This window comes from Lemur catta, chromosome 1 (assembly GCF_020740605.2).
Source record: "Lemur catta isolate mLemCat1 chromosome 1, mLemCat1.pri, whole genome shotgun sequence".
Classification (NCBI taxonomy): Eukaryota; Metazoa; Chordata; class Mammalia; order Primates; family Lemuridae; genus Lemur; species Lemur catta.
The window spans coordinates 113,938,602-113,962,968 of NC_059128.1; the positions used below are offsets into that span (position 1 = coordinate 113,938,602).

Here is a 24,367-nt window from a genome sequence, read left to right on the forward strand (position 1 = left end):
GTCCCCAAAGCTTGCGCTTGTAGCAACACTAGTTCTTTCTAGGGGCGTTGGCACGTGCCCGGGACCTCCCACGTGACCGGAAGGGGACTTGAGCGCGGTAACTAGGAGGCCTCAAGTGGCGGAGATGATAAGAGAGCTCGAGCTCTGTTCCCTCGGCTCCGCGAAGGCCCCGCCCCCTGGAGCGGCACGTGCCAGACGTTACACGCGCTCCAGCCCGGCGGACGGAAATGACGCAAGTTGTGTGGGCCGCTAGTATGGCCGGGCTATGGCGGCGGGCACAGGCTACGTGCGGCTGTGGGGCGCGGCGCGGTCGTGGGCGCTGCGGCAGCCGATGGTGGCCGCCGCTGGGGGGCGGGTCCCGGCTGCAGCCGGAGCATGGTTGCCCAGAGCCCGGCGGGCCTGCGGCGCCTCCTCTCCTTGGGCGCTGTGGGGCCGGGGCCCGGCGACCGCGGGCCAGTGGCGGGGGTTTTGGGAGGCGAACAGCCGCGGAGGCGGCGCATTTTCGGGGGGCGAGGACGCCTCCGAGGGTGGCTCGGAGGAAGGGGCCGGGAGCGCGGGGGGCAGTGCGGGCGGCGGGGAAGGCCCAGTCATAACGGCGCTCACGCCCATGACGATCCCCGAAGTGTTCCCGCACCTGCCTCTCATCGCCATCACGCGCAACCCGGTGTTCCCGCGCTTTATCAAGATCATCGAGGTAATGAGAGTCCCCGCCTCGGCCTCAGTTTTCCCACCCCTGCAAGCAGTGGGTTGGACCGTGGGATCTCTTCGCGCCCTCATGCCTCGCAACTTTTCCTAGACTCGAAATTTCTCAAAGTTTCGTGGATCTTTGCTCACCACTAGCTTGGGCACCTTGAGCCAAATTCCTCCCCCTTTCAGAACTTTTAGGGTCTATTAGATGAGAGGAGTTAAACCGGATGAGCTTGGGACTGTCCACTTGAGTCCCGGTCATAGAAATCCGGGATCGGGAGGGACCAGAGCAATGTTGCGGCTGTTTTGTTACTTTTGTGCTTACTTGTTAAATGTTTTGTAACAGCCCCTACCTCAGGCGTTCTGCTCTCTGGTTAAGAGCCCCGTTGGGTTCAGGATTCTTGACTGCTTACTGTGTGCCAGATAACTGTTCTCGGTGCTGGGGATATGGCAATGAACAAAACAGACAAAAATGTTTGCCTTTGAAGCTGGATGCGGGAGCCAAGAGTTCAATTCCAGCCTGGACAACATGGCAAGATCCTGTCACTTAAAAAAATATATGTGTGTGTGTATTTCTGCCTTCGGAGCTTACACTTTTAGCAGGATGAGAGAGGCAGTAAACAAGATTGCTAACAATTGTGTTGGAAGGCAGGAATTAACTACCAGGAGAATAGATCAGTGATGGTTCAGGAGGCTTAGGAGGAAGGTGGGAGGAGGACATTATTTATTCACAGAGTGTTCTTGATCACGGAGCAGGTACTGAGAATACTGTCCTGAACAAGTCAGACAGTCTCTGGTCTAAGGAGCTTATGTTCTGGTGGAAGAAATGGCCTTTTAGACTAAAAGCCTTAGGGGGTGGGGGTGGAGCAGGGTGATGTAACAGAGAGAAAGCAGTGAGTGCCAGGAACTTGAGCTATTCGAATAGGAAGGACCCAAATGCCTTCTCCCCAACCCCTTCCTCTCTTTTTAAAAAGAAAAAACATGTGGTTAAGAATCTAGGACAATGAGGTTAAAAAAGAAAGAAAGAAAAGGAAAATACTGACGTGGAAAGTGGAGTCCATAGAAGAGAAAGGTTATCTCTGAACTGTCTAAGCAAGGTCATACCGTGAATCCGCCTCTGCATTCACCCTCCAGCCTCTCCCCTCACACTGCAGACTCTGCTGATTAAATCTTGAGTATCCCTCGGAAGGGGCAAGGACAGTATAGAATGGCAGCAGCCAGCCAGTGGGGAGGGGACAGAGGGAGTTTGTCCCACAGTGCTGATTACGTGTGTCTGAGCCACCCTTCCAAGGCCTTTCCTTGCCATTGAGTAGTGGTTACTAGCGCAGGCCCCAGAGCCAGGCCCTGTGGCGTCCTGTCCTGGCTCCGCCACCCTTAGGTTCATAACTTCCAGCAAGTTACTCTTCTGAGCCTCTGTTTTCTTACCTGTGAAATGGACATAATACTAGTGTCTTATTTTTTAGAGCTGTTCTGAGAGTGAAATAATGTCGCACGTGTAAAGGGTTTAGAACTGTGCCTGGGGGTTAGTGTGCCTCAGTAATAACTGCTGCTGCTGTTTCCTGCGTAGTGCACTTCTGACATTTCAGACCCCTGCCCTGGAGGCTGTTTTCCTCATCCTTGACCCTGTGCCTGGCATCCTCTTTCCTCTTCCAGGCTTCTGGGGCCAGAACACTTCACCAGGTGTAGTCCCCTTAGCCCTGCAAGTGACAGATACCCTTTGCTGCCAGCACCGGAGCAGAGATGACTCTTCCAAGAGATTTCTCTCTGTCCACCTGGAGCTAGCCGGGAGGGTTAAATGAGTCGCTGTGGATAGCATTTGGGAGACTGGCAGTCGGTACTCCCCATATTTTTCTTGGTGATACTTTGTAAATAGCCAAAAGGGATCCTGCCATGGCAGGTTCTAAAGATGCAGCAGTCTGCTGTTGGTGGTGGAGAAATTGAGGGCAACTTCTTTCGGACCCAGTACAGCTTTCTAAAACTGTTAGCAAAGCTCTGTTTACTCTTGACTTTGTGATTGACACTGACAGTGGCCTCTGAGTATAGAACTGTGGCTCAATTTTTGGCAGGTCAGATACCCTTCTCTGACTGTTACTGACTTTCTTCCCAGAAAAAATACATCTATAGTGTCTGGAATTCCTGGACCACAAGTTAAGAGCCCCCATTAGGGAGTGAGTTAAAACACTGGCTCTTAATCTGTGGTCTTGGACTAGTAGCATCACCTGGGAGCTTGTTTGAAATGCAGATTCTTGGGCCCACCCCAGACCTCCTGAATTGGAAACTCCAGGGGTGGGACCCAGCATTGAGTTTTAACAAGTGCAGCTAAGTCTGGTGCCTGCCGCAGTTTGAAGGCCATTATTTAAGTTTAAACAAGGTCTGGCCTGGGAGTTGACGCAGGTTTGAAAGAAATCAGGTGAGCCTGAGGGCATCCATGCTCCTCGCTGTATCCCACGTTTCCTAGAAGATATCATTGCCCTGAACCTGCCATTGAAATGATGTCAAGAGTGTGCTGTGATCCTGGGGGGTTTGGGTTTTTGCTGTTGTCTTTCTCACATTAATAAAAGCAGAATGGTTCCAGTTTTCAAACCAGCATTTTGCACTGAAATCATTTTTTTTTTTTTTTTTTTTGAGACAGAGTCTCACTTTGTTGCCCGGGCTAGAGTGAGTGCCGTGGCATCAGCCTAGCTCACAGCAACCTCAGACTCCTGGGCTTAAGCGATCCTACTGCCTCAGCCTCCCGAGTAGCTGGGACTACAGGCATGAGCCACCATGCCCGGCTAATTTTTTTTTTTGTATATATATTTTTAGTTGGCCAGATAATTTCTTTCTATTTTTAGTAGAGACGGGGTCTCACTCTTGCTCAGGCTGGTCTCGAACTCCTGACCTCCAGCGATCCACCCGCCTCGGCCTCCCAGAGCTAGGATTACAGGCGTGAGCCACCGCGCCTGGCCTGAAATCATTTTTGAAAGTAGGTGTTAAATAATTCCTTTGTTCTGGCTGTTTGTCTGCTTTGAATTTTCTTTAGGAAGGCAGGGGGCATGCTAAGGAATGTGGCCAGTCAATACAGACTCACTCCATTCGCCACTCCTGGCCCCATCTGGTGGTTGTTTTTTTTTTTTTTTGTTTAGGGGTTCCTGGACCATGTTGATTAGTGTCCCAGATCAGATTAGCATGTCCCCAGAGAAGAATCTAGGAAGCATCAGAGCTGCTGTCAAAAATGTCAGCCGAGGCCCGGCGCGGTGGCTCACACCTGTAATCCTAGCACTCTGGGAGGCCGAGGTGGGCGGATTGTTTGAGCTCAGGAGTTCGAGACCAGCCTGAGCAAGAGCGAGACCCCGTCTCTACTAAAAATAGAAAAGAAATCATACGGACAGCTAAAAACATATATATATATGTGTGTGTATATATATATATGTATATATATATATACACACACACATATATATATATATGGAAAAAATTAGCCGGGCATGGTGGCACATGCCTGTAGTCCCAGCTACTCGGGAGGCTGAGGCAGGAGGATTGCTCGAGCCCAGGAGCTTGAGGTTGCTGTGAGCTAGGCTGGTGACAGGGCACTCTAGTCCGGGCAACAGAGTGAGACTCTGTCTCAAAAAAAAAAAAAAATGTCAGCCGAAAAAACCCTACCCTACATTTCACTCTGGGGTCATTGTCACACTAGGTTAAAAATAAGAAGTTGGCTGAGCTGCTAAGAAGGAAAGTTCGTCTTGCCCAGCCTTATGTCGGCGTCTTTCTAAAGAGAGATGACAAGTAAGTGTCATTTTTCCTTCATTCCTTTGTTGAAGTCACCCTGGAGTATAGCTCACACTCCATAGAGTGGTTTGACCTAAAACCAAAGAAAACCTCCAGGGGAAAGGCTGAGAACCTGGCCGACCACCTTCTTAGCCTCGGCCGAGGACTCAGTCTGTAGCTCATAGCACTAACCTACATTGTCAAGGTGGGGGGACATTAATGTGAGGACCTGTAGGGATAAAATGTACCCATGAGGACACTCGAAAGCAGAGCTAGCCAGGCAGGTATGGTGGCTCCAGGTACAGCCACCTTGACTCCATGAGCAGTCAGTTCCATGCGTGCGTTCTAAGTCTCCAAATTAGAGTAGAAAAGAATCAGAATCCCATGTGGGCCCCACCCTAGTGGCTGTCACCACCAATGGCAACTGTGATCCGGCAGATGCTCCCTGGAGCTCCCGTGGGACCCGAGGGGGCTGCTTTTGGTTCTCAGTAGTGGCCGGTGGGGGTGTTTCCTCTCTCTTCCTCCTCCCACTCAGCCTGAGACGTCCTGCCGAGCCCTGGAGCCTGTGTGCCAACTGTCCCCTTGTGTCCTCTCCCTCAGCAATGAGTCTGACATCGTGGAAAGCCTGGATGAGATCTACCACACAGGGACGTTCGCCCAGATCCATGAGATGCAGGACCTCGGAGACAAGTTGCGCATGATTGTCATGGGACATAGAAGGTGCATGGGGCTGGGCATGGTGGCTCACACTGGTGATCTCAGCACTTTGGGAGGCTAGGGTGGGAGGATCGCTTGAGCCCAGGACCAGCCTGGCCAACATAGCAAGACCCCATCTCTACCGAAAATTTAAAAATTAGCCAGGCGCAGTGGTGTGCACCTGTAGTCCCAGCTTCTTGGGAGGCTGAGGCAAGAGCCTCACGCCAGCATCACCCCTGCCTTCAGGATTCACATCAGCAGACAGCTGGAGGTGGAGCCGGAGGAGGAGGAGGAGGTCGAGAGTAAACAGAAGCCCCGCAGGAAGCCGAAGCGTGGCAAGAAAGAGGCAGAGGAGGACCTGACCGCCAGGCGCCAGCTGGAGGTGGCGGCAGAGCCTGCCTCCGACTCCTCTGGTGAGGTGCTCATGGTGGAAGTCGAGAACGTTGTCCACGAAGACTTCCAGGTCACGGAAGAAGTGAAAGTAAGTCCACGCGCTTGTCACATGGGGCTCCCGGGGCCAGCTCCCAGAGGGTCCCTTGAGTGGGCCCCAGCACCTCTCCAAGAAGTCAGCTGCCACCTTGAGCCAGGCACTCGGGGAGCCTGGCGTATCTAGAACAAATTCTCGTGGAACAAATAGCACACTTTTGCTCCCCGGAGTCCTTAGAAGGCATTGGGATCAGAGGGTCAAGGAAGTTCACTGGGGCCTGTAGCTGCTGGTGAAGGAGGCAGGATTTGAACTCAGGTCCAGCACCAGGCCTGCTGTGCAGAACCTTCCAGCAACTACCAAGGGGCCTTCTGTCCCGGCTTCATCCCATCAAGGCGGGAGGCAGGGCAGGGAAAGCAAGGATGCATGCGTACAGGACAGGAAACGACGACAGCCTTTTGGCCACCGCGGTCCCCAGACCTAGGCTATCCTGCCTGCCTTGCTGTGCAAGGAGCCCGTTTTCAAGGTGGGAAGGCTGCCCGTGGGGATGACCTGCCCTCCGTCTGTAGGGACCATTAGCAGAGCTGGAAAGGCCTGGAATGTGTCTACAGCTCCTTACTTGTGTGCTTGGTGGTGTCAGCCTCCCCTGAGCAGAACACAAGCCAGGGGACCGGCAGCGTTGGTCTGGCCCTTCACTGGTCGCAGTTGGCTGCGGTACCATGTTGGGAAGGATTCCGGGGCTGCTGCTGAGCTTGGTGGGAAGGAGTGCTGTGATCAGTTGGTGATGTCTGTCAAGGGTGCCAGAAGGGGCCCAGCTGCACTTGCCACTGGCCTGGGTGGACACTTCTGTTCCTTGAGGTCAGCACCGTAGTGGAAACGTCCTATGACTCTGGACTGTTAGCCCTGGTGGCTGTTCAGCACTTGAAGTACACCTGGTGCAAATGAGGAGTGGAATACAAAATTCTGTTTAATTTTAACTTGTTTAAATTTAAGCGGCACCGGGTGTGGTGGCTCATGCCGGTAATCCCAGCACTTTGAGAGGCCAAGGTGGGAGGATCACTTGAGGCCAGGAGTTTGAGACCAGCCTGAGCAACATGAAAAATCAAAGGAAAATAAATTACCCGGGCATGGTGGTGGCACCTGTAGTCCCAGCTACTTGGGAGGCTGAGGCAGGAGAATCGCTTGAGCCCAGGAGTTGGAAGCTGCAGTGAGCTAAGATGAGGCCACTGCACCCCAGCCTGGGTGACAGAATGAGACCGTGTTATGCCCACAGTGCCCGTGGCTAAAGGGGCCCCTCTGTCTCTACAGAGAGCGTGGCACCAGGTTCCGGGAGGTGACCTGCAGGCTGGGAGCCCTGGTGACACACAGGCGCACCTGGACAAGGGACCTCACAGCCTGGGCCTTTCTGGCCAAGGCTGAGAAGGGGATGTGTTGGTTGTAAGAACAGTGCTTAAAATAAAGGGATAAAGACCCTACCACCGCCCCCTTTCCCCCTCCAAGATGGCTTGTTCTAAGGACAAGGCTCATGGTGTCAGTTTTGCTCTCTTGGCCCCGTGTCCCAGGGATGGTGGCTTTGGGCTCCACTCCTCGGTCTCTAGGGCCATCCTTGGCTGGGGGGTTGGTGGAGCACAGGTGGGAGGGGTGCCATGGCTGCAGCCCGCTGCTGGGCCCCAGTGACCCACGTGACCTCCCCACTCACCAGGCCCTGACTGCCGAGATCGTGAAGACCATCCGGGACATCATTGCCTTGAACCCTCTCTACAGGTGGGTCTCCTGCATGCACAGCTGGCCTGGCTGGGGCCTGAGTGTGGCTCTTTTGGAACCTGGGGGTTTTCTCATAGTGTCGTCCTGGCAGGAGACCTTGCCGGGGCCAGGGATCTGGGGACCCTTCCTGCCTAGGCCGTTGTTATCAGCTGACGGAGGGGGAGCCGATCCAGTGAGGGGTGAGGGCACCATGTGGCTGCCCGAGGGGGCCCCTAGGGTTAGGGCATGAGTCTCTAGACTGGGACAGGCAGACCCTGTCGGCCCTGAACTTGGCAGGGCCTGGGCAGCAGAGCTGGCCCCCCGTGAGTGTCCCCAAGGCCTTGCCCAGAGGTACTGAGGAAAAGGACACTGAGGCCGAGTCCCCATCGGGGGCCACAGCCCAGCAGGGAGGGAGGTCCTGGCCGCCCCGACAGTGTTCCTCCGTCCCCCAGGGAGTCCGTGCTGCAGATGATGCAGGCTGGCCAGCGGGTGGTGGACAATCCCATCTACCTGAGTGACATGGGCGCTGCGCTGACCGGGGCCGAGTCCCACGAGCTGCAGGATGTCCTGGAGGAGACCAACGTGGGTGCCCGCCTGTCCCTTCCCCGCATGTGCCCTGTTCTTCCACACAGCTTGCAGAGCTGGCCTTGCTGGGCAGGGCCGGGCCTCTGCCGTGGTGAGGTGGCTGCGTGGTCCCAGTAGCAGCTCTCGAAGTGCCATTTCCCCCACATCCTCGGCCCCCACGGGCAGGAGCCAGTTTCTGACTGTCTCCCCGTCGTCTCTTGGCAGATCCCCAAGCGGCTGTATAAGGCCCTGTCCCTGCTGAAGAAGGAGTTCGAGCTGAGCAAGCTGCAGCAGCGCCTGGGGCGGGAGGTGAGCCCGGGAGGGGGCCCTGTGGTGTCACTTGGGCTCTGGAGCACAGACGGGTGGCACTGGCTGAGCCGGCCGCAGCAGGCTGAGAAGTCTTGGCTCGATGTTGAGGGCCATGTGCCATCGCTGCTCTGTTGCTCCGGGCTGTGGACCTGTCCCTGTTAAATGCGGGAGCTTAAAGCTGGTCCTAGGCTGGGCGAGGCGTCCCGGGGAAGCTGTGGGGCTGTGGCCGTGGCCGTGGCCGGGGTCTGAGTGACGGCGCCCGGCCCGCAGGTGGAGGAGAAGATCAAGCAGACGCACCGCAGGTACCTGCTGCAGGAGCAGCTGAAGATCATCAAGAAGGAGCTGGGCCTGGAGAAGGAGGACAAGGACGCCATCGAGGAGAAGTTCCGTGAGCGGCTCAAGGAGCTGGTGGTGCCCAAGCACGTGATGGACGTGGTGGACGAGGAGCTGAGCAAGCTGGGCCTGCTGGACAACCACTCCTCGGAGTTCAAGTGAGCCGCGCCGGGGCGTCCTCGTGGCTACCGTGGTGGCGCCGGGGGGCTGGGCCATTAGTGTCCCTGCTTTATAGACAGGGAAACTGAGGCTTGGGGAACTCGATTCGGGGACCGGGGCCTCTGAGCTGGTAGGTGGTGGCAGGGATTTGAACATAGGGACACCTGGCTCTGAGCCGGGAGGGGACTGTGTTGTCCGGCAGCCCTGGCCGTGCCTGGGGTTGTTTTCCTGCACGGGTCAGCTCTTCAGGGGGGGCCTGAGCTTCGTTCTTCAGCTGCTGGGCCAGCCCTGCCTGGGCTCAGAATGTCTGGGGGACACAGGAGTCTGTCCACAAGGGCCCTGTGACGTGCCAGCTTCCTCCAAAGGTTGTGGCTTCCGCTCCCAAGCTGCCCCCGACCTCTCTTCCTTGGGCAGCGTGTGAGCTTCCCGCACTGCTCTGACTGTGCCGTGAACTAGTGCCTTAAAACAACACTGTGCCATCGTACAGTCTGGAGGTCATAGGTTCTAAGATCAAGGTGTGGCAGGGCAGGTGCTTCCTGGGGGCTCCAGGGTGAACCTGTTTCCCTCCTTTCCTAGCGTCCCTCGGCTCGGGGCCCTTCCTCCCCCTTCAGAGCCAGCAGTGCAGCGTCTTCCAGTCTCTCTGCCTCCGACCCTCCTGCCCCCTTGTGGGAGGACCCTGTGCTGTCACTGCCCCCCCCCCCCCCCCCCGGGTCATCCAGGGTGACCTCCTCTCAGGTCTTTAACTTGGCCACACCTGCAGAGCCCCTTTTGCTGTGTGAGGCGGCCTGTGCACAGGTCCTGAGATAAAGATGTAGATGTTTTGGGGGCCATTCTGTCCCCCCAGAGGTGCGTCAGCCTCCCCTGGGTCTTGTGACAGTGCCTGCTCGGGCCAGGCAGTGTCCTGCGGAACCAGACACCCTGCCTCCTAGGAGCTGAGCAGGTCTGCGAGGCTGGTTCTGTCCCCAGGTTCTGGCTGCCATGGGGGGATAGGCCCACTCCGATTGCCTGGGGGCTGCCCCTCCCTGAGCCCTGTCACCAGCCCTCGGAGCCCCCATCTCACTGAGGTTCCTGCGACAGGCCCCCAGCAACCCACCCCCCACCCAGAAAGTTTTGTGCAAGGCCCAAGGCAACTTTATAGGCATGAGTCCCTTCTGCAGGGACTTCACGTGTCCGTATCTAACATCCCCCGCTGTGTGCCCCAGGCCTGCTGGCTTCTCGCAGTGCGTCTTGTATGCCAGAGGGCAAGCTTGGTGGCAGCTTGCCCCGAGCCACCCAGAGCCTGGACACGGGGCCACCTGGCCTTCTTGGTGGCCGTCCTCCTCCTCTTCCCCAGACCAGCCCAGGCCAGCAGCCCTCACTGACTGGCTCCTGGCCTATGGCGGCTGCCATCCACAGTGCACGGCTCCCAACCTGGACCTGGCCTTGGCCTCAGTTTCCCCACTTGCCCTGGGTCAGGTTTTCTCCTTTTCCGAGCCTCACCCCCTCTGTGGTGCCTGCTCAGCCCTGGACAGGCGACTGCGCCTCTGTGCGCTGGCGATAGTGTCGTCACAGACCTCGAGCCCGGCCGTCTCCTTGACGCCTCTGGAGCTTTGCAAGGGGCAGGCGGGTCCCTTTGGGTCAGGAGCCGCGAGAGCCCTGGGTGGGGTCCCTTCCAGGATGGCCCCTGGGGGCAGTGGGCAGCACGGGACTCCGCTCAGCAGCTCTCGTCTTTCTGTGGCAGTGTCACCCGCAACTACCTGGACTGGCTGACGTCCATCCCGTGGGGCAAGTACAGTGACGAGAACCTGGACCTGGCGCGGGCGCAGGCGGTGCTGGAGGAGGACCACTACGGCATGGAGGACGTCAAGAAGCGCATCCTGGTGCGCCCCCCTGGCCCCTCCCTGGGCCTGGGATCACCTGTGCTGTGGGCTCAGCCTGAGTGGCCTGACTCGGGGGATAGAGGGGTGCCATGGTTTCCCGGCACCCAGTCGTCCTGTTGACACAGATGGCGCCGCCTCTGGGGTATGGGTGGCCAGCAGGGGCCCGTCGACGAGCGCCACTGAGCCCATGTCCACCCGCAGGAGTTCATCGCCGTCAGTCAGCTCCGGGGCTCCACCCAGGGCAAGATCCTCTGTTTCTACGGCCCCCCCGGCGTCGGCAAGACCAGCATTGCCCGCTCCATCGCCCGTGCCCTGAACCGCGAGTACTTCCGCTTCAGCGTCGGGGGCATGACTGACGTGGCCGAGATCAAGGGACACAGGTAGGCCCCACCCCATTCACGCTGTGCCCTCCTGCCGGCCTCAGCCTTGCTGTTGGGCTTCAGTCCCTTCTGGGGCAACCCTTAACATTTGCTGGAGTGATTTGGGTTGCAGGGTTGCAAGCAACAAATTGTACTTGTGCTGGAGTAATTGAAAAGTCCAGGTGTTGGGTGGACTTCAGGCCTGGCTGAATCCAGGCGCTCACACAACATTGGCAGGAATCTCCATTTATTGAGCCCTGGGAGGGTCCCTCGGGCAGGCCCTTAGCAGACAGCTCCGGTAGTCCCAGCTCACGTCCTGCCCCGGTCCAGGGGTGCGGGGCTGGCCTCCCTGAAGCCTGTGGCCTGGGGAGGACATGACCACTGTGGACACCAGAAAAACCTCAGCACTTATCTGGCCTCTCTCCTCCCTGGTCAGCCTGAGGCCCGGAGCAGGGCCCAGAACCCTCTGTTGGCACCCCCACGCTGCCTGGCCCTTCCGGTGGGCAGCAGGTGGTTGCTTTCTGCTGGGGCTTCCGCCATGCCAGCCACTCCAGATGGTGGTGGCTCTTTGACCGCTGTAGTCTTGGCGGGAGAGACGTGTGAAGCTTCGGCTTGTGTCGGCCACCTGTTTCCATCCTACAAGGTGTTTAGTCTGGTCTGTGTTTAAAAGTTAACGTTTTTGGCTTCTTTAAAAATACCAGTAATTCTGGCCACCAGGGCTCTCAGCCCTTCCTGGCGGCAGTGGGCAGAGCCAAGCCTCAGCTGCCTGCCTGGCAGGGAGAGGAGAGGCCCCCAGCCTCTGCTGTGTCCAGGCCCCCGTGCAGCACTGGGTGTAGGCCTGGAGTGGTGCCCCCGTGCCTGGGGTCGGCAGGGCAGCTGGCGCAGGCCCTTGGTCAGGGCTGGGGTCTGAGCTGCGGAGGACAGCAGGGTGGCCGTGGAGGAGCAGGTGTCGGGGGCCCATCGGCCCATCCAGGTGTGTGGTCTGAGGCAGGCCCTGTGGGAGTGCTGGGAGCTGCAGGCAAGGACCCCTCGCTGGGGGCGAGACCTTGGCAGGGCTTCGATACTGGCCTGGGCGTCTGACGCTGGTGTGAGTCATCCGGAAAAGGACAAAGGGGAGAGTGTGGGCAGGTGGCCATATGTGCTGACGTCCATCTGGGTTTTCGAAACAAGGCCAAGGACAGGAGACTGCGGGGTGACATGGATCATGTTGATATCAGCAGTGAAACCCTCCTCTGCCCACAGCCCTCCGTGGCTCCCACTCCCTCAGAGTCAAAGCCCAAGTCCTTCCTGTGGCTAATAAGGCCCTGCATGACCCGCCCCATCCCCTCGTCCCTCTCTCCCCCTCCTCGCTGTGCCTCCAACACGCCAGGTGCGGTCTCACCCCAGGGCCTTTACACGGGCTGTGCCTCTGCGTGAATGCTCTTCTGCCAGACCCCATGTGGCTCCCCCGTTACCTCCCTTGCTCAAGGCCTGTCTGAGACTAAGATGTTTCTTACCCCACACGTGCGCACACACACTTACATGTCACATGTACTCCCACCCCGCTCGCACTGCAGGCCACCTTCCACGTTTTGTCTCTGCGACGTATAGGAAGTTCTCCTTCCCCGTGGTTTCCCCTCTAGCTCCTTTGCAGTCTGTCTGCCCCCCGGTTGGTTCCCTGCTGAGGGTCCGGCCCCTCCGTTGGGGTGGGGCAAGTGCCAGCGTGGCCAGGCCCTGGGCTGGGCGCCCGTCGTGCTGCCCGTGACCAGTCTGGCCCCGGGCCCTTGCTTTGTCAGGCGGGAAAACTCCGGCAGTTCCACCGTGCAGGTAGGAGGTGCCAGCTGGGGACGGACCTGAGGGAGGCCAGGCTGAGGGTCAGTGCTGCCACGGCACTGGCAGGCACAGGGTGAGCTGGGGTGAGTGGCCAGCATGCTCCATGGGCTGCCGTGTGCCCCACAGCCGCTATCTGGCTTGCACTGTAGCCATGTTGTGTGGATTTCCTCGCTGCCTCTTCCGAGGGGCCCCGGAGGGCCCAGTGCACAGAGGGCCCGGAGTCTTGGCCCAGCTGGGGCCCATGTGTGGGCAGTGGGGCCCTGGCAAGCCACTGAGCCTGCTGTGCCCTGCTGCAGGCGGACCTACGTGGGGGCCATGCCCGGCAAGATCATCCAGTGCCTGAAGAAGACGAAGACGGAGAACCCCCTCATCCTCATAGACGAGGTGCTTGCCCCGTGGGGAGGGTGGCCCAGGCACGGTCCCCCCGGAGTCTCTGTGAAGCCGGCTCTGATGACGGGGCCTCCCCCGTGGCCCCCTGTCCACAGCCAAGCCTGCCACGCCCCCCTCTGAGCCCCAGGGTGTGGTCCTTGCCCTGGCTGGGGGCGTCCCCAGCCCAGCGGGCTCCCCACTGGGCGTGATTGGCCAGGGGTGTGGGGCGGGCGCCGATGCTGCCTGTATGTGCCATCCCAGGTGGACAAGATCGGCCGAGGCTACCAAGGGGACCCGTCCTCGGCGCTGCTGGAGCTGCTGGACCCGGAGCAGAACGCCAACTTCCTGGACCACTACCTGGACGTGCCTGTGGATTTGTCCAAGGTGCGGGTCATGCCCACCCCCAGGGCCGGAGCTGGGAGGGGCAGGGCCGGCCGGTCCCAGCACCTCGGCGCTGTCCCCAGGTGCTGTTCATCTGCACGGCCAATGTCACCGAGACCATCCCTGAGCCGCTGAGGGACCGGATGGAGATGATCAACGTGTCGGGTTACGTGGCCCAGGAGAAGCTGGCCATTGCGGAGGTGGGCTGCCGTCTGGGGAGGCAGGCGGGGCCACTGGGAGGGCTGCCAGGAGCAGGTGCGAGGAAACAGGTGCTGAGCCCGTAGGGGTCTGCCTTGGGTGCCAGGGCCAGGGCTGTGAGAATGCCACCCTGGGCTGTTGTGCTCTGCCGAGATAGGAGAATCCCGAGGACCTTCTGCCTCGGTCACACACTGTCCAGTTTCCCTGTGCCTTGGGGCTGCCCCAGGGCAGGGGCCTCCAGCTGCTGAGACCGTTGGCGACGTGTCCCCTGGTCCAGTCCAGGGCGGGCCCTGCCATCTCCTGGTGCTGGGAGTGGGGTGTGCTTCCGCCAGCTTGAAATGGGGTCAGACCTGTGGCTGCTGCTTGGAGTGACACAGGGCAGAGGAACGTCCTCAGTGAGCAGAGAGCCGAGTCCCTTGCTGGAGGGGAGCCTTATTTCTGAGTCTTTTCTTTCTAGAAAGGGGCTGAGCACGTCTCTCCCTGGCACCCCTTTTGCAGCCTGTGGTAGGTGCTGGGTCCCAGCCCTCAAGGCCCTGCTGGCATCCTGATTTCCCAGTGGGGGCCTTGTTTGCAGTTCCTGGGGAGTGAGAGGGGAGGGTCCTGGGGACTTCTTCAGGCTCCAGGACCAACCCTGGTGTCAGTTGGCAAATGCAGAGTGACACACGTGGCTCTGTTCCTGTATCTCAGACGCCCTTGGCTGTGCTGTCACAGCGCAGGACTGGCAAGAATTGTGCTGGGCGGCGGGTCACCCTAGAACCTCCAACCCAGTTCCTCATCCTGTTTGGCAAGGGCAGGCACCACATAACCAGTCGGCTACCACTCAGAACCTCAGTCTATATGTGGGGCCAGCCCAGGGAGCCAGGAGGCCTTCTTGGAGGAAGCAGCATCTAAGATGGCATCTTGCAGGGAGCAGAAAGTGGATCTGGGCAGAGGATGTGGCCTTTGGGGCATGAGGGGCGGCAGGGCTGGCCTGGCCAGGGTGTGGTGGCAGGCTGGGGTGAGGGGCCACACGAGAGGTGCGGGTTCCTGACCCTGAGGTCTGCCGGCCCTCTGCAGCGCTACCTGGTGCCCCAGGCCCGCGCCCTGTGCGGCCTGGATGAGAGCAAGGCCAGGCTGTCATCGGATGTGCTGACCTTGCTCATCAAGCAGTACTGCCGGGAGAGCGGCGTCCGCAACCTGCAGAAGCAGGTGGAGAAGGTGAGGGCAGCCCTGGCCATGCCCTGCAGGCGCCCCCACCTGCCGCCTCCGTGCCGCTCCCCTGCCCACCGGTGCCCACCTCGCCCTGCCTGCCCGCTCAGGTGTTGCGGAAGTCGGCCTACAAGATCGTCAGTGGCGAGGCCGAGTCCGTGGAGGTGACGCCCGCGAACCTGCAGGACTTCGTGGGGAAGCCCGTGTTCACGGTGGAGCGCATGTACGACGTGACGCCGCCCGGCGTGGTCATGGGGCTGGCCTGGACTGCCATGGGTGAGCGGGCCACCCTGGGAGGCCATGTGGCGGGCAGGGGCTCCGGCAGGGTCTAGTTCTTCAGTGCCCCTTGGGTTGTCCCACTGAGAGGACTCAAAGCTATTTTCGTTCCATCCAGAACAGGCATGTCCCACCTTCCAAGCTGGGCACTGCGTGGGGGTCCAGGAGATTCGGGTTGACTGAGGGAAAGGATGTGACCACGCAGGGCAGTGGCACATGATGAGCTTTATTTGGGTGACACCTTGATAGGAATGTAGGAGACCATCCAGAGACTACTGGCATTGCCGGGGCACCTGGCCGGCAGCCGCCGGGTGCTGTCTGGGGCGTGCAGGGCAGGCAGGCTGTGGGTGGGGCTGGGACCCTGCGTATTGAAGCAACTGTGTATAAATTAGCCTGGCAGCTGGGGTGGGGGCAGAGCCCCTGGCATTCACGGGCTCCACACCCCATCCTGCAGGGGGCTCCACGTTGTTTGTGGAGACGTCCCCAAGGCGGCCCCGGGACAGAGACTCCAAAGGTGACAAGGATGGCAGCCTGGAGGTGACGGGCCAGCTTGGGGAGGTGATGAAGGAGAGTGCCCGCATTGCCTACACCTTCGCCAGGGCTTTCCTGATGCAGCACGACCCGTCCAATGAGTACCTGGTGACCTCCCACATCCACCTGCACGTGCCTGAGGTGACTGCTCCTCCCACAACCCACCTGCTGCTCCTTGGCCAGTGCCACCTGCTCACCTGCCTCTTCCCACCAGGGCGCCACCCCCAAGGACGGCCCGAGCGCCGGCTGCACCATTGTCACGGCCCTGCTGTCGCTGGCCATGGACCGGCCTGTCCGGCAGAACCTGGCCATGACTGGGGAGGTCTCCCTCAGGGGCAAGATCCTGCCAGTCGGTGGCATCAAGGAGAAGACCATCGCAGTGAGTGGCCTGTCCCCATGTGTCACAGAGCAGACATCGGCTGCCATCCACATCACAGTTGTTTAGGTGTCACAGATGGGCAGAGGAAGGGAAACAGCCCATTTTACAGATGAGGAAAGTGAGGCTGCCTCACTTAAAGCCCTTACTAAGCTGACTGCCCTGGCTTCTCTTCCACAGCAGTTTTCACCTTTTACAAAAGACTTTTGGATGTTCTAGAACCTTCCCATAGAAGGTCTCCATCCAGGCTACCCAGGAGGGCTCTAGGCTCCTTGAAGGCAAGGGCAGAGGCTTGCGGGTTGGTCTGGTCCTGGGCGCTGAGCAGGTGAGAGGGTTGAGCCCAGCCTGCAGCCCCTGCAGAGCCCCATGGTCTTTCCTTCCCAACTGAGCTCCGCCTGTCCTGGGCTCAGACCTGACCTTGCCTATCCAGGGGGGCAGCAGCTGCCCTCCTCCCCTCTGACAGCACAGTGGGAGGTTTGGGGAGTGGGCCGGTGCCCTCTGAGGCTTGCTGGGCTGTGTTCACCTCCTGCTGTGCAGGCAGGTTCCTAACTGGTCTGCAGCCCAGGGACTGGGGACAGCAGTGCCCAAGCTGTGGGTGGGACTGCCTGGTGGTTGGACAAGACTGGTGTGGCTTTTGAAGATTAAGGGCAAGGGCGTGGGTTGCGCACAACCTGGGCTTTGACCCCAAGGGAGGTGGGAACCATGGAGGGCTGCAGGCAGAGAGGACAGGCCCTGATAGGTGTGCTGAATTCTGGTTACTACTGGATGTTCAGCTCCCAGGAGCTCCTAGCTGCTAAACCTCTGAATGTAAAGCAGTGGATGCTGTGATAAATCCAGAACTCGTGGAGCCATTTCCACTGCACACCCAGACCTGGATGCAGAGGAGCACCAGGCCTGTGATGGGGAAGGTGGTGGGTCCTGGTGCTCAGTGGGTATCACCCGGGTCCCTCCTTCCAGGCCAAACGTGCTGGAGTGACGTGCATCGTCCTGCCAGCGGAGAACAAGAAAGACTTCTATGACCTGGCACCCTTCATCACTGAGGGCCTAGAGGTGCACTTCGTGGAGCATTACCGCGAGATCTTCGACATCGCCTTCCCGGAGGAGCAGGCTGAGGCCCTGGCCGTGGAGCGGTGATGGTGGCCCCAGGACTGCTGTTGGCGACAAAAGTGTGAAGGAGAGGCGCCCGGGCTTGGCATCTGAGCCACCAGAGGCTCAGCCAGGCAGCCTGGATTCAGCCAAGGGACCTCAATTATGGCTTAATCAGTGTGCACCTGTGCACTATTTAATTATGATTAAAGATTGTTTCCAGTACTGCTCAAGTCTGTGCCCCACCCCCCAACACCAAGGGCAGCAGCAGAGCTACAGCTTGTGTCTGTAAACGTTTATTGTGCACCAGTCAGAGGGGCTCAGTCCTTCTTGGCTGCTGCTTTCCTCATGGCGGCCAGGACATTGCTCAGCTCCTCCCGCTTCCTCTTAGCACGGATGTGTGTCCCCACCTGCCAGGCAAAGAAAGCCACCTGTCAACCTGGCCCCCCCCATCCCCGGGTCCCACCCTGTCCCCAACTGCCCGCAGCCCACGTACCCTCTTCTTGATGAACTTGAGGGCTCGTTTGTCCTTGGAGACCTTGAGCAACTCCATGGCACGGCGCTCATAGGGAGCAAAGCCACACACCTCCCGGATCATGTCCCGCACGAACTTGGTGTGTTTGGTGAGGCGCTGAGGAGCAAGGGAAGCACGTCAGGGTGCATACTCTGAGACTAGCCCACTCAGGGCCCCCTGCACGTCATGCTGTGCCTCGGTTTCCCCAGCTATATTCCTCTCCTCTACTTGTAACTGTGTGAATTCGAAAAGAATTAACGGGTGGAGCTTTTCATTCTGTATGTATAGAGGACGCACAAACGCTCCCCCAAGTCCCAGCGTTCTCAACACTGGCAGGGCACTCCTGCCCTTTGCACAGGCTGTGCCCTGCGCCAGGCATCCCTGCACACTGGGCACAGGCGAGGCACGAAGGGAAGCGGGGCTGCCTCCCTAATGAAGGCGCCCACGACCCGTGACAAGCCGGAAATCCCCCAATCTCAGCCTCAAGGCCTCATCTTTCCCCTCCCCGTTCCAATCCCGGCCCAGCTTCCGTTCTACTGGCGAATTCCTCTCTATGCATCAAAACCCCAAAGCCGCTCGCACACGCGCTGGTCCGGCAAGTCCGGCTTCCCTCCCTTTCTTCCACTTAAAAGGCCCCAGAACTTCCCCTGGGAATCCCATGCGGCCCGACCGCGCTCCTCCGCCCAGGGCGCGCTCCACCGCCGCCCTGACGGGCGCCCCGGCACTCACCCCACGGCGGCGGCTGTGCCTCGGTTTGCTCACGTTCTTGGTCACCTTGTGGCCCTTGTTGAGGCCCACGGCCATGGGGTAGCGCAGAGCCATGACTGCGGACAGCGGCGGAGAGAGGGGAAGGAAGTGAGTCGCGGCTCGGTTTCAGAGCCTCGGAACCCAGCATTCCAGCTCTTTCGGGCTCGCCTGCTGTGCCCAGCCATCCTCCAACTCGCTCAGCCGGGGCTGGCAACGCGTAGGCCTGGATGGCAGCGGATCCGGGCCGCGCAAGACCGTACCTACCTGCAAACTCCGATGGCGGCCGCGCCGGAAGGGGTAACGCCGCGCGAAACCCTGGGATATGTATCTTCCGTGGGACGCGCGGGCCAGAGAGGAGAGAATGGAGCGCGCGCCCCCTGGCGGCTGGAGGATTCTCTGCGGTCCCCCTGAGCATGCGCAACCAGACTCCAGGAGCATGCGTATTTGCTTCAGAGAGCCCGAGACCAGGAGTCGCAGCCGGTGGGTGTGGCTGTGGCTGCGTGACTCCCTCTGTCTGTAGGTGAAGAGCTGGAATCGCAACTCTGTCACTCGCTGGCTGACCCTGCTCCAGCGACTTCAATTTCTCCATCTATAGAATGAGGATAATATCTCGTTTGAACGAGATATAACTGTACCTGGCACAAAAAAAAAAGTCCATTATCGGGTTTATTGGTTTCATTATGCATAGGGTCAAGCTCTGGGCTAGGTCTGAGAAATGCAATGTGTTCTAGTGCCCCCTGGTGGCATTTGATCTAATTTTCGGTACTGCGGGGATGGGACGCTAAATAACTTTGAATCAGGTGGTGGAAACAAAAGATTCAGGTTTTTCTCTTTCAATCCTACTTACCTCCAAGAGAGTTTCAATTTGGGACTGGCCTGATTGGGGTTAGCCCTTCTAACACCTGCTAATCTTAGAGTCTTGGACAGCCCACAGTAGCTAGCACTTTATTAATATAAAATTGTATCCATCCAACAGTTTTTATTTTTGTAGTTGCTTTTTTTTTATGCGACTGGGTTACCATTTGGGGGGCAGGTGGGAGGGACTGTCAGTTTTCAATGAATTTATGTAAATATCGGTGATGGGTTGACATAGCCAACCCCTTGCCCGACACAGGGACAGTCTGGTGTCAGGACCCCAGGAATTCCCCTAAGTTTCAGTGTTCTTATCTGCACAACGGAGACAATTGTAGCGCCACCCTCCGGCTGTGAAGATGCCACGAGATCATGGAAGTCGAGGGCTTAGGGCCTGATGCATGTTGTTGATGACGCATGAACCATGCACTGCATGCCGCAGATACAGCCTTCGCCCCACCATGGTGCCCTCCTTCTGCCCCTGACCTCCTCAGTGAGGTCCATCTCTCTCGCTCTCGGCCTCCACTTCTCAATCTGTGAAGTGGGCTGACGTCATGCCCCTGGTACACATGCACCCTCCCCCTGCTTGCCACCAGAAAATTGGAAGGACCAAGGAATTTGAACAACAGATATGCAAGGGTAGAAGGATTTTTATTATGAAATGGGAAGCTGGGTCCAGTCCAGAACATGCTCTTTCCGTCGTCCTCCTCCTCCTCCATCAGGTGTACACTTCGGGGTGTCAAGCGCACCAGAGACCCCAGCAGGGGGAAGCGGGCAGGGGTGGGGGATGCTCCCTGATTTAATGAGTGGGAAGAGTAAATCAAGGACTCAGGTTCAGATGGGACATGGAGAAGGCTCCAGGGGTGGCGTGACCTGGGGCAGGTCACGTCACCTGTCTGAACCTCAGTCTCCTTGTCTGCAAATGGAAGCAGTAATCATGTCATCAATGACGGCCACGAAGACGGCGGTGACGACTTCCGAGGCCCTGACAAGGGCCTAACACAATGGGCCGCGGTCACACGCAGAGCCGAGACTATGTCCAGGTGCTGGCGGATTTTCCTGGTTTTGCGCTTCTGTGGTGATGGTTCTATCTCAGGGTGCGGCCACCCTCTTGGAGGGTGTTTGTGTCTCGGGTGGAGCGCCCCCCTCTGGAAGGTGAGGGGCTCCGGGCTCAGGAGGCAGCGGCGGCCGACATGTTCAGGTCCTGGCGGATGAACCAGGCCCGCGGTCGCGGCAGCCAGCCCCGCAGCAGGCACAGCAGGTAGAAGCGCCACGGGTAGAAGACTCCAGAGGCGCGCGTGGCCCCGCCACGGATCACCGCCAGGGCCGCCCTGGGTCCCGGGGACGCCGTGGCTCGGGTGACGCCCCTGGGGACGGGAGGGCGCGGTAGGGACCCGGGCTGGGCGGCCCCCCAAGCCCCTGGCCCGGCCCAGCCCGCGCCCGGCCTCACCTGACGCCCTCGGTGGCGGGGGCGCGATCCCGGAGGCCTAGCACGCACATGGTGATGGCCACGTCCACGTCCTGCACGTCCAGCTCGCGCCGCAGGGAGCCGAAGAAGCCGTCAAGCGCGAACTTGGCCGCGGAGTAGGGTGTAGAGAAGGACGTGGGCACGCGGCCTGGGGGGGGCGGGGGCGGCAGCTGAGCTAGGACACCGCGCTACCCTCCTCCGGGAGGGCTTCCCGCCCGCTCCAGGTTCGCCCGAGCCGCGTGTGAACTTCCCCGTCCCGACCCGCCCGCGGAGCTGGGCCGCGCACGCACCAAGCAGCGAGGACACCACCACCAGGGAGCCCTTGCTGTCCGTCAGGCTCGGCAGCGCCCGCGAAGTCAGCTGCACGTAACTCAGCAAGTTCACCTGCAGGCAGCGACCGTAAGTCACCGGGAGGAGGCGGAGCCTGGGGCGGGGCCTAGACCCGGAAGAGGGTGGAGCCTAGAAACCCGGACGGCCGGGGCCAAGGATCGAGCACGGCCCAGGGGCGTGGCCAAGGAGGAAGGGGCGTGGCCTTGGGCAAGGAGGGGCGAGGCCAAGGGCGGGAGAGCCGTAGCAAAGGACGGGAGGCAGACCTTAGGCTGGAAGGGGCGTGGTCAGGACCGGGAGGGCGGAGCCCAGGCAAGGGGCAGAGGGAGCCCTGAGCCGGGACGCTGAGGGAGCGGTGCACCTGCAAGAGTCCACGTGTCGCCGGGGCGCTGCCGACGTGGTTCAGCACGAGGTAGTCCAGCCCGCCTGGCCCAGAAAGGCCGATCAGCCCGAGGCTACCTCTGGAGGCCCCGCACCTGGGTGCGATCACCCCCCCCCCCGCGAGGCCCCGCCCCCCAGAGAGCTGCCCAGGTGAGCTCCGCCTCTAGGACTCCCTGCAGTGAACCCCGTCCAGAGTTCCACCCCTGGTGCAATGAGGCCCCACCCCGGCCCCCACAAGTCTCCGGCCTCAGACGTCCCTTACTGTCACACCCCCACCCCAATTCCGGTCCTGCCCCAAGGCCAAGGTCCCGGACTCTGGACTCCAGGCCCCGCCCCTCACCCAGCTTGTCCAGGGCAAACTGCACCACGTGCTCGGGCGCCTCGGGGGAGGCCATGTCCGTCGCGATGTAGAAGACCTTGGGGGCGCCCAGCTTCCAGCAGTTCCCTACCACCTGGGGGGGCCAGAGCTGCCCGTGGGCCCCTCCTCCACCTGCCGGGCCCCTGCCCTGCTCTGAGCCTCGGGTCCCATTCAACATCATTCCCAAAGCTTTACCTCTTTGGGGGCCCAAACACAAAATTTCCAGAGTCTTCTCTTGAAAATTTGGAAGGTTTGTCCCTAAGAGCGGTTCATCCCCTTGAAGCAGCAACGGGCCGTTGCTAATAAGTGCCTACCCACTTTGAGTTTCAGAACCTTGGCTACGGGCACAGGTACTACACTATCAATACCCCACACGCCCTGCTACTGCAACAGGACAACACCATGCATGAGAAGGTACTTTGCCTCCCTGTTTGCAAATGAGAAAACTGAGGCTCAGAGAGGTTAGGCGACTTGCCCAAGGTCACACAGGAAGCCTGGATCATTGCAAGGATTCAAACCCAGTCCCTCTTTGCCCCCACTTGCACCCACACCATTCAACTGGACACGGGTAACACCATTCAACTGGACACGGGTGGTCCTACCTTTTGCAGGAGGGCCTCAGTGTAGGCAGTGAGCACCAGGTCTGAGCCCAGGTGAGCATAGTGGTACGCCAGCTCCTCACCCACACCCGCACTGGCCCCCGTCAACAGCACGCGGGCGCCCTGGAGGCTGGCTGGCAGGGAGCAGGGGGGTCAGCCTTAGGAGAGGCCAGCCCGATTTCTCCGTCCCCTGCCCCCAGCTGCTCACCTGGGTCGAAGTTGCCGTCCCAATAGTAGGCAAAGAACAGGGCCCCCAGCGCTGTGAGGAGCAGCACCTTCATGGCCCTTCGTGGGCCTGCAGCGGGAGAGAGGGTGGGCAGCACAGGCCTGGCCCACAGCCACACGGCTTTTATGAGCTTTTGGTGATGCTGCCTACCGTGGACCTGTCCCTCCTCTGCACCTCCACAGTCACCATCTGTCCAGGCCACCACTGTGGCTCAACTCTCCCTCCACCCGGCAGTGGAATCACATCTTGCCTCCTCCCCAGCTGAAAATCCTCTAGGATTCATTTAGGAGAAAAACTAGACTGGCCAAAACTATACTGGCCAAAAAGGCCCTGCATGGACCATCCCTACTTGCCCACTCTGCTCTGCTAGAGCAGCCTCTTCATCATGCTGTCTCAGAGCCTTTGCACTGGCTATTCCCCCTGATTGTAATGCTCTTCCCTGTGAGGGCAGGAAGGAAATGAACATCTGTTTCTGTTTTGTTCATTATTGGGTCTTTAGTGCCCCAAACGGTGCCATGCACAAAGTAGGAGCTCAATGGATACTAGATTGACAATGCAGTGATATAAGGAACATAGGAGGTGAGAGCTGGGGGAGTCCAGGGAGACAGCTCTGTCTGGAGATGCTCGCATGGAAGGAGGTGGACACGCAGGCTGGGGTTGGAGACAGAGGTGCCCGTGTCATCGGGGTTCGCATGTGAGCTCAGCTGTGGGAGCTGATTTACTTGTTCCAGGGAGAAGGTGAAATAGAAAAACGGCCCAGGTTCTTAAAGTTCCAGGGGTCATGGCTCTTCCCCAGAAAGGGCACAGACCTATCACATCTTGGGGTTTCTGTTCCCTAAACTCGATGGGATGAGGATAGGGGCAGTTCACGAACCCATGGAGCTGAGAGAGACCAGGTGGAGGTGGTGGGGTTGGGGAGTCCCCAAATCTTCAATCTCTGGGTCCAGCCCTACAGTCTCTACCCCTGCTGTTCTCTTAGCGTGTTCCCTTGATATCCTCCAAGCACCCCAGGCTCAGCATCTGACCTCAAACCTGCCTCTTCCCAGGTCACCACCGCCAGGATGGCCCCACTGTACCCCATCCCTGGAGGGCAGGCCCCAGTGTTGGCCTCACCTCCTCCCATCCGTTGTCCCCCATGGCCTGCTGGTCTACAAGTCGCACCAGTTCTCTCTCAGGAATCTCTCTCCCACTGTGCCCTCTCCAGGGCTCCTACCTCATCACCTGCATCCTGGACCCTGCCCCCCTGCCCTGGCCCCCGGGATCCCCCACCTACACTGTGGCTTCCCCCCCTCACACCCGTTCCCTGTAGCCTCTGCTCTCCACACAGCTAACGGGATCTCTGTCATAAGAAATCTGGCCTTGCCCCTTCCTGGTCCAAACTCTCCTGGGCTCTCCCGGGCCCCGATGGAGACCAAGCTCCGCACCCAGCCCTGAGCCTGGGGAGGGGTCTGGCCCTTGCCTGCCTGTCTAAGCTTCCCCTCTGAACAAAGGGGGCGTGTGGCCCGCCGCGAGGCCCCAGCCACGCACTCACCCATTCAGGCCTCAGTTTCCCCCACCAGAGGGGCGGGGGGGGCCCAGCCTGGGCGCCACACAAACGCCCTCAGGCCTCCAGCCCTGGCCGCGTCCGGCCCGGTCCCGGACCGCGCCCCCCCCCAGTTGGGCCCGAGTCACGTGACTCCGAGCCCACCTCCTCGAGGGAGGGAGGGGCCGGGCCGTGGGGACGGCGTGCCCCAGGGTTGCCAGGTAACACCCTCTGCGGGACTCTCCACCTCCCAGCCTCGGCCCCGCCTACTAGATG

At 59.7% G+C, this 24,367-nt stretch overlaps 3 protein-coding genes across 5 annotated transcripts; 1 reads left to right on the top strand and 2 right to left on the bottom strand.

Moving 5' to 3' along the window:
* The first annotated feature begins 140 nt into the window (after nt 1-140).
* LONP1 (lon peptidase 1, mitochondrial) lies at nt 141-17,322 on the top strand. Its single transcript, XM_045548940.1, has 18 exons — nt 141-694; nt 4,364-4,452; nt 5,035-5,154; nt 5,377-5,611; nt 7,257-7,318; nt 7,750-7,879; nt 8,087-8,170; nt 8,441-8,661; nt 10,383-10,521; nt 10,723-10,901; nt 12,989-13,076; nt 13,323-13,445; nt 13,526-13,642; nt 14,697-14,837; nt 14,939-15,104; nt 15,559-15,776; nt 15,850-16,014; nt 16,969-17,322. The coding sequence occupies exons 1-18, from the start codon at nt 266-268 to the stop codon at nt 17,143-17,145; spliced, it is 2,883 nt and encodes a 960-aa protein (XP_045404896.1). The 5' UTR covers nt 141-265; the 3' UTR covers nt 17,146-17,322.
* Nucleotides 17,323-17,377: 55 nt separating this feature from the next.
* RPL36 (ribosomal protein L36) lies at nt 17,378-18,728 on the bottom strand. The gene is made up of 4 exons (XM_045548973.1): nt 18,623-18,728; nt 18,341-18,435; nt 17,594-17,728; nt 17,378-17,507 (listed from the first exon to the last, which is right to left on the bottom strand). The coding sequence occupies exons 2-4, from the start codon at nt 18,431-18,433 to the stop codon at nt 17,418-17,420; spliced, it is 318 nt and encodes a 105-aa protein (XP_045404929.1). The 5' UTR covers nt 18,434-18,435; nt 18,623-18,728; the 3' UTR covers nt 17,378-17,417.
* Nucleotides 18,729-19,842: 1,114 nt separating this feature from the next.
* HSD11B1L (hydroxysteroid 11-beta dehydrogenase 1 like) lies at nt 19,843-24,232 on the bottom strand. 3 transcript variants are annotated; one of them, XM_045548941.1, is made up of 8 exons: nt 24,101-24,232; nt 22,552-22,638; nt 22,347-22,477; nt 21,727-21,838; nt 21,367-21,431; nt 20,969-21,062; nt 20,661-20,826; nt 19,843-20,577 (listed from the first exon to the last, which is right to left on the bottom strand). In XM_045548941.1, the coding sequence occupies exons 1-8, from the start codon at nt 24,102-24,104 to the stop codon at nt 20,382-20,384; spliced, it is 855 nt and encodes a 284-aa protein (XP_045404897.1). In that variant the 5' UTR covers nt 24,105-24,232; the 3' UTR covers nt 19,843-20,381. The 3 variants fall into 3 exon arrangements, with proteins under 3 accessions (XP_045404897.1, XP_045404898.1, XP_045404905.1); XM_045548942.1 differs by having other exon boundaries at nt 22,552-22,670; XM_045548949.1 differs by lacking the exons at nt 21,367-21,431; nt 21,727-21,838 and having other exon boundaries at nt 24,101-24,231.
* Nucleotides 24,233-24,367: the final 135 nt, after the last annotated feature.